The sequence below is a fragment of the Heptranchias perlo genome, chromosome 5 (genome assembly GCF_035084215.1).
Source record: "Heptranchias perlo isolate sHepPer1 chromosome 5, sHepPer1.hap1, whole genome shotgun sequence".
In the NCBI taxonomy this organism is placed as follows: Eukaryota; Metazoa; Chordata; class Chondrichthyes; order Hexanchiformes; family Hexanchidae; genus Heptranchias; species Heptranchias perlo.
In genome coordinates this window covers 13711163-13724368 of record NC_090329.1, presented here as the reverse complement: position 1 = coordinate 13724368, position 13206 = coordinate 13711163, and the positions used below count along the sequence as shown (strand labels likewise).

Below are 13206 nucleotides of genomic sequence, written 5' to 3'. Positions count from 1 at the left end.
GACTGCAACTTGTTATCCCTTTTTTTTTACTGCTAATTAGTGTCCATCTTTTTCTTTTCCTCTGCCCCATAACATGCTCTGACTTGTTCTCCATATGAATCTAGCCACTAATTGAAATGATAGTCGACTGGGGAGATGATTGAGTTGGTGAGCACATCACATCTATTTTGTTTGTAATCTCCACAACCTATTGGTATTTTAGTCACCTGTAAGACTCGGCTATTCTATCTGGGATGCAGGGTTGACTTGTACAGCCGGCTAAAATACCACCTAACTTGGGAAATAGCCGGATGGACTGGACTTGGACATTCTGTAAATCAGGAGTTGGTCTGTCGGAAACAATAGGGGAAAATTGATTCCTGATGGACCATCCCTATAAAGTATAGCTTCCCCCTTATCCAAGTCCCATTCAGTGGCTTCTATTATATTTAGTAAGTTATCTTTTAATTTGTAAGTGCTTGTTGAGCTAATGAAAGACTTATTAATGACAATTTAATAAAAATGATTGGTACCACTACCTTTACAGGTAGTCTCAAGTTCTTTTTCCCAGTCCAGAAGTACAGTGTTGAATATAAGTTTTACTAATGTAACACCCTTATTTAAAAAGGGTAGTAGGCAGAAGGCTGGAAATTATAGACCAGTTAGCCTAACATCTGTGGTGGGTAAAATTTTGGAGTCTATTATGAAGGAGACAGTAGCGGAACATTTGGATAAACATAATTTAATAGGACAAAGTCAGCATGGCTTTACGAAGGGGAAGTCATGTCTGACAAATTTGCTTGAGTTCTTTGAGGACATAACGTACAGGGTGGATAAAGGGGAACCAGTGGACGTAGTGTATTTAGACTTCCAGAAGGCATTCGACAAGGTGCCACATAAAAGATTATTGCTCAAGATAAAGAATCACTGGATTGGGGGTAATATTCTGGCATGGGTGGAGGATTGGTTATCTAACAGAAAGCAGAGAGTTGGGATAAATGGTTCATTCTCGGACTGGCAACCAGTAGCCAGTGGTGTTCCGCAGGGGTCGGTGCTGGGTCCCCAACTCTTTACAATCTATATTAACGATTTGGAGGAGGGGACCGAGTGTAACATATCAAATTTGCAGATGATACAAAGATGGGAGGGAAAGTAGAGAGTGAGGAGGACATAAAAAACCTACAAGGGGATATAGACAGCATGGGTGAGTGGGCGGAGATTTGGCAGATGCAATACAATATTGGAAAATGTGAGGTTATGCACTTTGGCAGGAAAAATCAGAGAGCAAGTTATTATCTTAATGGCGAGAAACTGGAAAGTACTGCAGTACAAAGGGATCTGGGGGTCCTAGTGCAAGACAATCAAAAAGTTAGTATGCAGGTGCAGCAGGTGATCAAGAAGGCCAACGGAATATTGGCTTTTATTGCTCGGGGGATAGAATATAAAAACAGGGAGGTATTGCTGCAGTTATATAAGGTATTGGTGAGACCGCACCTGGAATACTGCATACAGTTTTGGTGTCCAAGCTTAAGAAAAGACATACTTGCTCTCGAGGCAGTACAAAGAAGGTTCACTCGGTTAATCCCGGGGATGAGGGGGCGGACATATGAGGAGAGGTTGAGTAGATTGGGACTCTACTCATTGGAGTTCAGAAGAATGAGAGGCGATCTTATTGAAACATATAAGATTGTGAAGGGGCTTGATCGGGTGGATGCGGTGAGGATGTTCCCAAGGATGAGTGAAACTAGAACTAGGGGGCATAATCTTAGGATAAGGGGCTGCTCTTTCAAAACTGAGCTGAGGAGAAACTTCTTCACTCAGAGGGTAGTAGGTCTGTGGAATTTGCTGCCCCAGGAAGCTGTGGAAGCTACATCAGCGAATAAATTTAAAACAGAAATAGACAGTTTCCTAGAAGTGAAGGGAATTAGGGGTTACGGGGAGCGGGCAGAAAATTGGACATGAATTTAGATTTGAGGTTAGGATCAGATCAGCCATGATCTTATTGAATGGCGGAGCAGGCTTGAAGGGCCGATTGGCCTACTCCTGCTCCTATTTCTTATGTTCTTATGATATCTCCCCCTTCCCAAACTGAAGGAAGCTTGGATGTTATTTAATACATGGCTAAAAGTATGCTGTCACAAAAATGAAACTGCAAATGATTCCAATTTTATACATGTATACTTTCAATTGACTTATCATAAAACCCTGAGATACCATTACGGATTGCGAGAAAATGCCTTTCAGTTGTTCAGTCTCGTGCTCACTTTGTGGTTATTTATTTCTGATTTCTAGCTGTCTGTATTCTGGCACAACTTGTTATTCATGTGTATTGGAGCACAAATCGCGATTATAGAGCAATATGCATTTCAAAATTGCTTTTTTCAGTTCAAATGCATTCTACTAGTGAAAAACTACCATAAAAATCCGGCTTATCCGGGATAGAAGTGTTTTATATTATTAGCCCTATATGAACTAGGGTAGAGAAAAATAAACCAGGTTCCCACTTAGGATCACTTTCCATTGACCCCTGCTGAAAAGTTTGTGTGGCTGTCAAGTGAGGATAGGATCAAGCTCTGTGATGTCCCTTGTCCCAGTGCTTAAATAGTCTGCCGACACTCTGCCTAAATTCACGTATGAAGAATGCCTTTTGGAGAGGATGCCAAAGGGCTTCTGCCACCAATGGGTCTGTACTCAATATGAATGACCACCTTGTGGGGAGAAAGTTAGAGGTTAAAATGTGGAGAGTTCATGTCAAGGTGAGCATGATTTAACAGTATTGACTTAAAATCTGTTTCTGTGCTCTGACCAGTATTTCTTTTGAATGCTGCGTTCTCCATTTTGAGAGGAAGAAAAAGTTACATTGGATAGATTAGAGACAAATTCTGAAACCAAAAAACTTCTAAACTGCTGAAACAGGACTCTATATTTAAGTACTGAAGAGACCACCCTTCAGTTTAATTGTTACTGTAAATTACAATCACATAACTGAAATGTTGATTGGAAATCATCATCCAGTTTGTTCTGTTACTTATTGGCAATAACAGTAGTTCAAAATGAAGTGCTTTTGAATTGTCTGTCATATCGTATAAATACTGCTCTCGTTTTTGTTGCCTCGAGCATCACTGGCAGGATAAGGTTTTTACTTCCAATTTACTTCAATGAGATGAAGAGCCCTCACAAAATATGTTCCTCTTTGTTCTGACTAAAAAACTGATGTGAATTCTTAATCGACTGCTACTAGCTATAGTTACAGTTCTGTTACTACAATGCTTTACAGTGAAAGCATCAAGGCAATGGAGCCTTGAATGTATTAGCTATTTGAACATCTCTGCTGGTTCTGATATCCAAAATGATTTTTTCATATTTAAAAATCATCTTTTAGATGATCTGATAGAGATCTTTAAGATTATGAAGGGGTTTGTTAGGGTAGACGTAGAGAAGATGTTTCCACTTGTGGGGGAGTCCAAAACTAGGGGCCGTGAATATGAGATAGTCACTAATAAATCCAAAAGGGAATTCAGGAGAAACTTCTTTAGCCAGAGAGTAGTTAGAATGTGGAACTCGCTATCACAAGGAGTAGTTGAGGCGAATAGCATAGATGCATTTAAGGGGAAGCTAGATAAACATAGGAGGGAGAAAGAAATAGAAGGTTATGCTGATAGGGTTAGATGAAGAAGGGTGGGAGGTGGCTCGTGTGGAGCATAAACACCGGCATAGACCAGTTGGGCCGAATGGCCTGTTTCTGTGCTGTACATTCAATGTAATGTAATAACCATACTTTTTTTTTACTTTTTCTGCTTTGTCATTTTTCTCTTTCATTTCATATGGGATGTTGAGTTTCCACATAGGTTAGAGGAGAAAATGGGTCTTATGAAATCCATAAATTCACCAAACTAAATAACCTTTAATTTTTAAAAAATGCATATCCACTTACGTACACAGTACCCACATGTTTAACATTCTATGTCCTGCCTGCTACTGTATCTCACTTTATTTTAAAAGAGAATTTCAGTTTCAGAAGTCTTGTCAGACTTTTCAATAAGAGAATTTAAATCATTACTACCAGTATCTCTACAAAGCATGGAAGTAAAGTGACATTGCATCTATCAATATGGTAAGTACCTTAAGGGCACTGTTTAATCTTAGCTGCCACTTTGGGATACAAAGCTGCTTTGAGTGATGGGGAATCAGGAGATCCGTATCATGCTCTGGTCAGGAAAACTGGACTTTACTTTTGAGTTGCACTGTATTGCACATTTTGCATCGATGTGAAGCTGAATCTACTTTGCATCAATACAAAATATAGAGTATAACCGGCTAATCAACTTCCTATCCACTCATTCATATGAAATGCCCTCAGATATACTCTTCCCAATTTACACTGCTGCTTTCTGTATGACTTGAAAGAGTGGCTGCTGTGCTCATGTGTAACAGTTCAGTATCTCATGTAGACCAATAAAGTGAAGACTTTATTTTTAGCAGTTCTAGATACAGACCCAGACCTTGCATTTAGAAGTATGTGGGAGTTTTCGCAGGACTGACACCCAGGATCATTTGGCAGGGCCTGGAAAACGTAAACCAGAAATGAATTTTCACTTCCTGAAAGGTTATGGTGATCCATTGGTATTGATGTAGTAGGGAAAGATACATAATAGTTTTTTAAAAATCTTTTAACAGAATCATCATTTTGAAATATTTTGTCCAACTCCCCTGTGGAATTTTTCTAATCGCACCAAACTCTCTCTTTCCAACAGTTTCATAGGACACTCTTTGGGTAACTTAATCATTCGGTCCGTTCTTACAAGACAAAGGTTTAAATTTTACTTGAACAAACTGCACACGTTCCTTTCTTTGTCTGGGCCTCACTTGGGCACGCTATACAACAGTAGCGCTCTCGTCAATACAGGTAAGCAAAGACTCTGATTGTAGATGTATGGTACTTATAGAACAACCCAAATTCATAAAACTCATTTTCAGTTTGGATTAATAATAACTAGACTTGTGCACCATCTATGGGATAAGAGAGTAACAGCAGCTTGTTTTTAAGTCAGAACTATTCTCACAGGGGAGTGAAAAAGGAATCAAATGCACAGCAGATTGAACAGCGTCCAATAGAAGGAATCAAATCTGAAATGCTGGGCATACATAGCAGATTGATCAGCATGTGTAAAGAGACAAGGCAGGTTAAGGTTATGGATGGAGATCCTTCATCAGAACTGGAGAGTGAATGATATGAGACCGCCATAATAGGACTGAGCAAAACAAAGGGTGGAATGAGAACAGTAAAAGTCAACTGTCAAGGATTCTGATCTGTTAGAGAGGAGTTAATGGGATAAATATAAAGAAAATGGCTTTTTTGAAAAGCTGGAAAAGGTTGAAAACTATTGGGTCATATGGAAAGAACATCTTAGTGAGGCAATGAAAAGGCATTTTAAAAAAACATAAAAATAGCTAAGTAAGGCAAGGAAAAGTGATGAGAAAGATCCACACAAAAAATAACGGTGAAATTGCAAATTCAGGAAATGAGAAATAAAAACAAATGTCAGACACACACAGCAGATCAGTGTTCAGGCCAGAGGGCTGCAGAGTACCTAGGATAAAGACAAGATGCTGTTTCTAAAGTTTGCATTTTACTTGGTGCAACTGAGTGTAAGGCCAAATACAGAAACTCAGGCTGGGTTAGATGAGGATCAGATCAAGCAGCAAGTCCTTGTTTGTTACAAAATCAGGCTTGCAGACTGAATGGAGTCATTCAGGAAAGCATTCACTCAGTCACTTGGTCTCTCCAATGTAGAGGACACTGCACTATAAGCAGTAAATACAAGATGCTATAAGAGGATGGAATACATGTAAATTGCTATCTCACATATAAGGAGTGTTGGAGTAATGAACAGTGGTGTAGAAAAAGGTTAATGGAAGGGATGTTACATCTGCAACAGTTGCATGGGGAAGGATAGCTGAAGTCAGTGTGATGGAAGAATGAACATGGGTATCCTGGAGGCATCTGCTTCTCAAGTAAGTGGGGGAAACGGAGGAGATGTACTTAGTGTTGGGATCGTGTAGGTGGCAGAAAATGACCTGTTTAAAGAGGAGGCTGGTGGGGTGGAAGGTGAGGTCAAGGGGGTCTCCTTCATTGTTCTGAGAAGAGGTGAGATAGAGGTATGGAAAATGGGTCAAGAATCCTATCCAGCACAGCTGAAGAAAAATAGAGGTTAACATTTCAGTTGGGATCCTTAAACAGGACACAGTATTCCTAATATTTGTGGTTTTGCATCTACTGTTTTACATCTGGCACATTCTGTCTTCAATGTGTCAAATGCCAAATCAGCAGAGTTGAAAGATGCAGGTTTGCAGAAGGAAAAAAAATAGTATGTGCTGATTAAGCACCTGGATGGCCTTTTCTGTTCCTTTTTTTTTATATTCTTATGCAGATATGGGGCAGGTTGTTCGGAAACCTACTGGCACACTTTTTCTTTTTTTTCCTATTTGTGCAATTGTATGGTTTTGTTTCCAGTTGTTAAATCTCCTTCGTAACGAGTATTGTTTGAGATTTTCAAAGTCTAACAAAGATATTTGTACATTATACACCATATATTTGTACACCAAAATTGTGTTTTGGTGATATCCTAGGTTTACCATAAGGTTTTCAGATAACTAGAGTTTTGCAAGCGGGCACATTTGTGGAAAATGTTGGAACCTTGAAAGTGGAATTCAAATTTTACTGTGACAGACTCCAGTCCTAACTTCTAAAAGATAGTGTCCCTACCTAAAGGAAAATGATGCTGTTATTGCAGAAAACCTTTTTTGTATTATACAATAAAAGGAATATCATGCTAGGAAGTTAACAAATAAGGAAAATATAGATTACTGAATTCTTGAGAAATTGTCACAACATGCCTAGCAGAAATCTGTGGACTTTGTGCACCCCAGGATCCCCTGACAGAACCCTCTGGAAAACCTATAGGCTAGGGTTTTGTGATTAATTTGAATAGTTTTCAACTAGAATTCAGCATTGATATGAAAGTAGTTCTCTCTTAGGCAGTCTATACTGATATTTAGAACAGAAATGGTCAAAATAATAAATTGTCTTGGTCCTAAACCTTGGTCGGGACTTAGTCACTTATCAAAGATTGCAACAGGTCTCAAAATCCAGTGTCACCTTTTAATTCTGTTTCTGTATATTTATCATTTCACTGAATGTGCACAATAAAATTTGTGAGGACAGATTGTGTAATGAGTACAACATGTGCCCATATTCTACCATATAGCCTATTTTTTTCCTGCATTGTTCAAGTTTCATATATTACCATTATGTTGGTTCGGTTTCTAGCCTTTGTATTGCATTAAGCTTACTGTCTACACAATATTCAGCGCTTCAAAGTATGTTGAGAAATTATTTAAAAGATTAATTCCATTTTAGGATTATCGCTAATCAACCCAATTCCCTTCAACCTTTTGAGGTGGTCCATTCTGTGTCTAATACATTTATGTCTTAGGTGAGATGAGAACAAATACTTTTACCAAATACTGGTAAAATGATAATTCACTAAGTGCATTTTAATCTGATCAGTATTTGACTGCATTAACATCTTCCCACACTATTGTAAATATGAGTACAGAGTTCTGTAGTAGAATAGGGGACAGCTGGTTTGAGTTCTAATTTGCTCAACATCCACAAATCGGGAATAAAATCTAAAAGTTCCCACACCATAGTATTTAGTTGGTGTGGTCCTTTAAAGAATTTATATTGTGTCTATTTTATATCATGGTTATTAACTACAGATAGGAATACAGATCATTACTGCACAACAATATATCTGCCAGTCAGATAATTCGAATACAATTGTTTCCAACAATGTTACAAAGAGTATGGAATACAGTTTAATTAGGCAGTAAGCGGCTGTATAAATAGCTCAATGTAAACAACTTGAGGCCAATTAAATAGAAATTTTAGAAAGTCTAACATTGTTGAATAGCTATAATGGAAGGAAAGAAAAATTTTAATTATTAGTAGAGTGCCTGTGGCATTGCTCATAATGAGTTAGGGGTGCTATTGTTTGAAATGGGAGGTACAAAGGAATGGGAAATCTCATCGGTGGTTTAAGGCATATTTCGGGGAAAACCCACCCACATAAACAGATGATGTGGGGGGGATCTTTTTTGTGCATTGTGATCAGATAATTGGTTGAAAGGGTTGTGCAACATCATCAAAGTAAATCTACAGTGAATCGTAGAATGGTTACAGCACAGAAGGAGGCTATTCGCCCCTTCGAGCCTGGGTCGGGTCTTTGTAAGAGCAATCTAGTTAGACCCATTCACCCAATCTTTCCCTGTAGCCCTGCAAATTTTTTCCCTTCAAGTATTGATCCAATTCCTTTTTGAAAGCCACAAATGAATCTGCTTCCACCTCCTTTTCAGGCAGCACATTTCAGATCATAACTACTCGCTGCGTAAAAAAAGTTTCTCCTCATGTCGCCTTTGGTTCTTTTGCCAATCACCTTAAATCTATGCCCTCTGGTTCTCGACCCTCCCGCCAATGGGAACAGTTTCTCTTTATTTACTTTATCTAAACCCTTCATGATTTTGAACACTTCTATCAAATCTCCTCTCATCCTTCTCTGCTCTAAGGAGAACAACCCCAGCTTCTCCAACCTATCCACGTAACTGAAGTCCCTCATCCCTGGAACCATTCTAGTAAATCTTTTCTGCACCCTCTGTAAGGCCTTCACATCCTCCCTAAATTGTAGTGCCCAGAATTGGACATAATACTCCAGGTGTGACTGAACCAGTGTTCACACAGAGAAAATATAGATAGCTTTATCGGAAATCTGACTGTGATGTGAGGTTGTGTATGAGGCCATGTGCAGTGTATTTTTCCCCTTTCTCGTTCAGAACTGTTTTCAAGTATAACACCTTAAAATGTACAAGTTGACCTTGGAAAGAAGTATTGCTAGATGTTAAACATTTGGTAATGTGATGCATTTTAGAGTTCTGATTTATAGATATCTTAGACGCATCCCGTACACAGCAGTACTGTGCTCTGGCACACCTCTACTGATTACATTATACATGCAGTATTTCTGTTGGTATGCAGAAACATTACAGCACTGATATTAATGTATCATGACTTGTTACAAAATAAATGTTTGTGTGGAAATAAGGTGGATCAGATCAGTCAGTTATCAAATTGAACAGTATACAGATTTGGATTTAGATGTGCATCATTTTCTATTTCATGCCAAAGCCACTTTCCTGATCATTTTTACCAGTTGTAAACTTCAAGACTGCTAGAATTTGTTATTTCCACAGTTGCTGACAAATGGGAAATTTAATCCTAGGAAAAGCAGAGTGAGACTACTGAATACAAAAATATTTACATTTTTGTATTACAGTATCTTGCAACTGTACACACTTCCTATCTACAAACCTTACTTTTGTCTTATTTTTATTCACATTTTTTGTCAACTTTTCCCATTTATAAATTCCTTTTTCCTCTATTTTCCATTCAGTTTTTCCATGCCAACTTTCACGACTGATAAACCAAACGAATCAATCTAAATTCACTTTCTAAAAAAAATTAATCTCCCATTTTTGTCAAACTGACATTTCTATGCCCAAATAAGGTTTGAAGCAAAATATAATGTTTTACAATAACATGATTAAATGTATCCATTAAATTGTTTTTATGTCTTTTAATACTTTAATGAAAGATTTTACTTGAAGCCTTCAGACTCTCCCACAAAGTCTTGACTTGGACTTGATATTGATGCCCTGAGCAGTGATTAAATTAGCTGAAGGCAGTTCCTGGAGTCTAAGCATGATACAACTTGTATATTGTCTTGCTGTGTTCCTGACTTTAAAACTGGTAAGGGATACAAATTGAATAGGTACATAAATATATATAATAAAACTCATTTACTGTTTTCACAGCATAATGGGAAGAGCTGTGGAATTCAGTTCACAAAAATCCCGAATATCATTTAATAAAAGGGGAATTTGTCTTATTCACTCCCTGTAAATTTTTTAAAATTCCTTCTCAGGATATAGGTGTCACTAGAAAGGCCAGCATTTATTGCCCATCCCTAGTTGCCCTTGAGAAAGGTGATGGTGGGCTGCCTTCTTGAAATCAGTGGTCCTGATGCTATCTCCTATATAGCATAAACACCCCTACTGTTCTAAAGTGTACCCTCCAACTTGCCATGAGCAATGCCATACGAGATCTAATATTGGAAATAAATACTTTGCTATTTCTAGACTTTTGAATAGTTAAATCAATGAGGTGTATATGTATCCCAATTGGATCAAGTCAGTATTTATAATGGGACCAGATCAGCTGTAATCTAGTAATGTATTTGTACAGAGATAGTTAACATTTAGTACCAATATCCTATTCTGTCTGAATAAGGTGAAGTAGAGAGGTTGATGCTTTTCAAGCTAGTTTGATCAATTGGCAATTGATATTGTCTGTTTAATCCAGGATCAATTGTGATCAGTAGGATTGCTTGCCTTGTTGCGTCTTCGATTCCAGTCGTCTTTGATTCAAATCTTCTCCACATTCTGCAGGTCTAAGCCTAGTTGCTAATGGGGAGAATCATTATCAACACAATTCCATTTAAAGTGTTTTGATTGAGATGGGAACAATGTGACTTTCCCTTGTGCCATTTGACCTGACCTGTGACGTGATTGTTCTTTTCCAGTGTAGGTACAACTCCCAACAGTTTAAAAACTGCCCAATCTCCAACCTCCCTTTCCTCTCCAAAGTCCTTGAATGTGTTGTTGCCTCCCAAATCCATGCCCATATTTCCCGCAACTCCATGTTTGAACATCTGCAATCCGGTTTCCACCCTTGCCACAGCACTGAAACAGCCCTAATCAAAGTCACAAGTGATATCCTCTGTGACTGTGACTGTGGGGCACTATTCCTCCTCATCCTTCTCAACCTGTCTGCAGCATTTGACACAGTTGACCACATCATCCTTCTCCAACTCCTCTCCTCCTTGAGAAAGGTGATGGTGGGCTGCCTTCTTGAAATCAGTGGTCCTGATGCTATCCCCTATATAGCATAAACACCCCTACTGTTCTAAAGTGTACCCTCCAACTTGCCATGAGCAATGCCATACGAGATCTAATATTGGAAATAAATACTTTGCTATTTCTAGACTTTTGAATAGTTAAATGAATGAGGTGCACTGTTGGGATTTGTACCTACACTGGAAAAGAACAATCACGTCACAGGTCAGGTCAAATGGCACAAGGGAAAGTCACATTGTTCCCATCTCAATCAAAATACTTTAAATGGAATTGTGTTGATAATGATTCTCCCCATTAGCAACTAGGCTTAGACCTGCAGAATGTGGAGAAGATTTCCAGCTGGGTGGGACTGTGCTCGTCTGGTTCCATTCTTATCTATCCAGACATAGCCAGAGGATCTCCTGCAATGGCTTCTCTTCCCAGCCCTGCACCGTTACCTCGGAACTGCTCCAAGGATCTATCCTTGGCCCACTCCTACTTCTCATCTACATGCTGCCCTCGATGACATCATCCGAAGACATAACATGAGGTTCCACATGTACGCCAATGACACCCAGTTCTACCTCACCACGACGTGTCTCAACTCTGCCACTGCCTCTGTGTTGTCAGACTGCTTAACCAATACCCAGTACTGCATGAGCCACAGTTTCTTTCAGTTAAACATTGAGACGTCGAAGCCATTGTCTTTGGCCCCCGCCACAAACTTTGTTCCTTGCCACTGATTCCATCCACCTCCCTGGCCACCTGTTCGCAACCTCAGCGTCCTTTTGGGCCCTGAGCTGAGCTTCTGACCCCATATCTTCTCCATTACAAAGACTGCCTACTTGCACCTCTAGTATTGCTCCTCTCTGCCCTTGTCTCAACCCATTTGCTGCTGAAATCATTATCCTTTTGTTAACTCCAGTCTCAACTATTCCATTGCTGTCCTGGCTGGCCTCCCATCTTCTATCCTCCGTAAACTTGAGCTCATCCAAAACTCTGCATGCCCGTATCCTAACTTGCATCAAGTCCAGTTCACCTCTATGCTCGCTGACCTACACTGGCTCCCAGTCCACTAATGCCACGATTTTAAGATTCTCATCCTCGTTCAAATCCCTCCATGGTCTCGTCCCTCCCTATCTCTCTAACCTCCTCTAGCCCTACAACCCTCCGAGAACTCTGCATTCCTCCAATTCTGGCCTCTTGTGCATCCCCCACTTGTTTCGCCCCACCATTGACGGCTGTGTCTTTAGCCATCTAAGCCCTAAGCTCTGGAATTCCCTCCCTAGACCTCTCCACCTCCCTCTTCCCCTTTAAGCTGCTTCTTAAAACCAGCCACTTTTACCAAGATCACCTGTTCTAATGTCTCCTTCTTTGGCTCAGTATCATTCTGATTATTCATCTGTGAAGCACCATAGGATGTTTTGCTACATTAAGGGTACTGTATAAATATGTTGTTAAATGGTAAATATAATAGTGATGTGATTCCCTGGACTAAGGTTCTAGATGGGAAAATGCATAATTTGAAGAACTGGGAAGAGCCTACAATGTAAATAATGTCACTGATGCTCTGCATCATGACTCTATTTTATAAATTTTGTACTGCTCATCGTGAGAGATATTAGAAGTGGAGAGTGGAACATTTTTCCATTTAGGGAGTGTCTGCATCAAACACTCCTGGGTAAACAACAACACAGCTTAATGCAGAGTAAAGCTGTCTCTACTCTGTCCTAACCAAGTGTTTCAGCCCAATCTTGAGAACCCACTACTGCACTAATGTGACTCTTTCCCATTTCCTGACTAGACATCTAGGCATCTCTCTGAGTGCCATTTCATTACTTAATTAGAGCAGTTTATAATGTTTTCATAATGAACTTGTTAGATGGCAGCATTTGAAAATCATACCATGAGGCCAAGGATTTACCTTTAATGTAGGACTTAAAATGAAGTCAGTTAGCAACTCTACCATAGTATGTTCAGATCTGCTTGCCTGTTTTATTCAAAATCTATTTTGTAATGTGTACTGTAATCTGTGAACTAGCAAGCTACAGTTTAGCAATTCGACTAAGGTTCAGAGTGCCCAATTTAGCGCAATTCAAAGGAACTTGTGTCAATTTTGAGACAAAATAATTTAGGTAGGTGTGTTGACTTGCACAGCAGGTGGCATTGTTGGAAATGATAAAGTGAAAGATGATACAAGCCTGCTGCTTTACTTCC

General features: G+C 39.3%; 1 protein-coding gene across 4 annotated transcripts in view; it reads left to right on the top strand.

Annotated features, from left to right (window-relative positions):
• The window catches only part of fam135a (family with sequence similarity 135 member A), a 268472-nt gene that overhangs the window by 239101 nt on the left and 16165 nt on the right, over positions 1-13206 (top strand). For all 4 annotated transcript variants that reach the window (XM_067984032.1, XM_067984030.1, XM_067984031.1 and 1 more), the window contains one exon: positions 4734-4885. In XM_067984032.1, coding sequence (XP_067840133.1) covers positions 4734-4885 — 152 coding nt within the window. The remainder of the gene's footprint in view (positions 1-4733; positions 4886-13206) is intronic.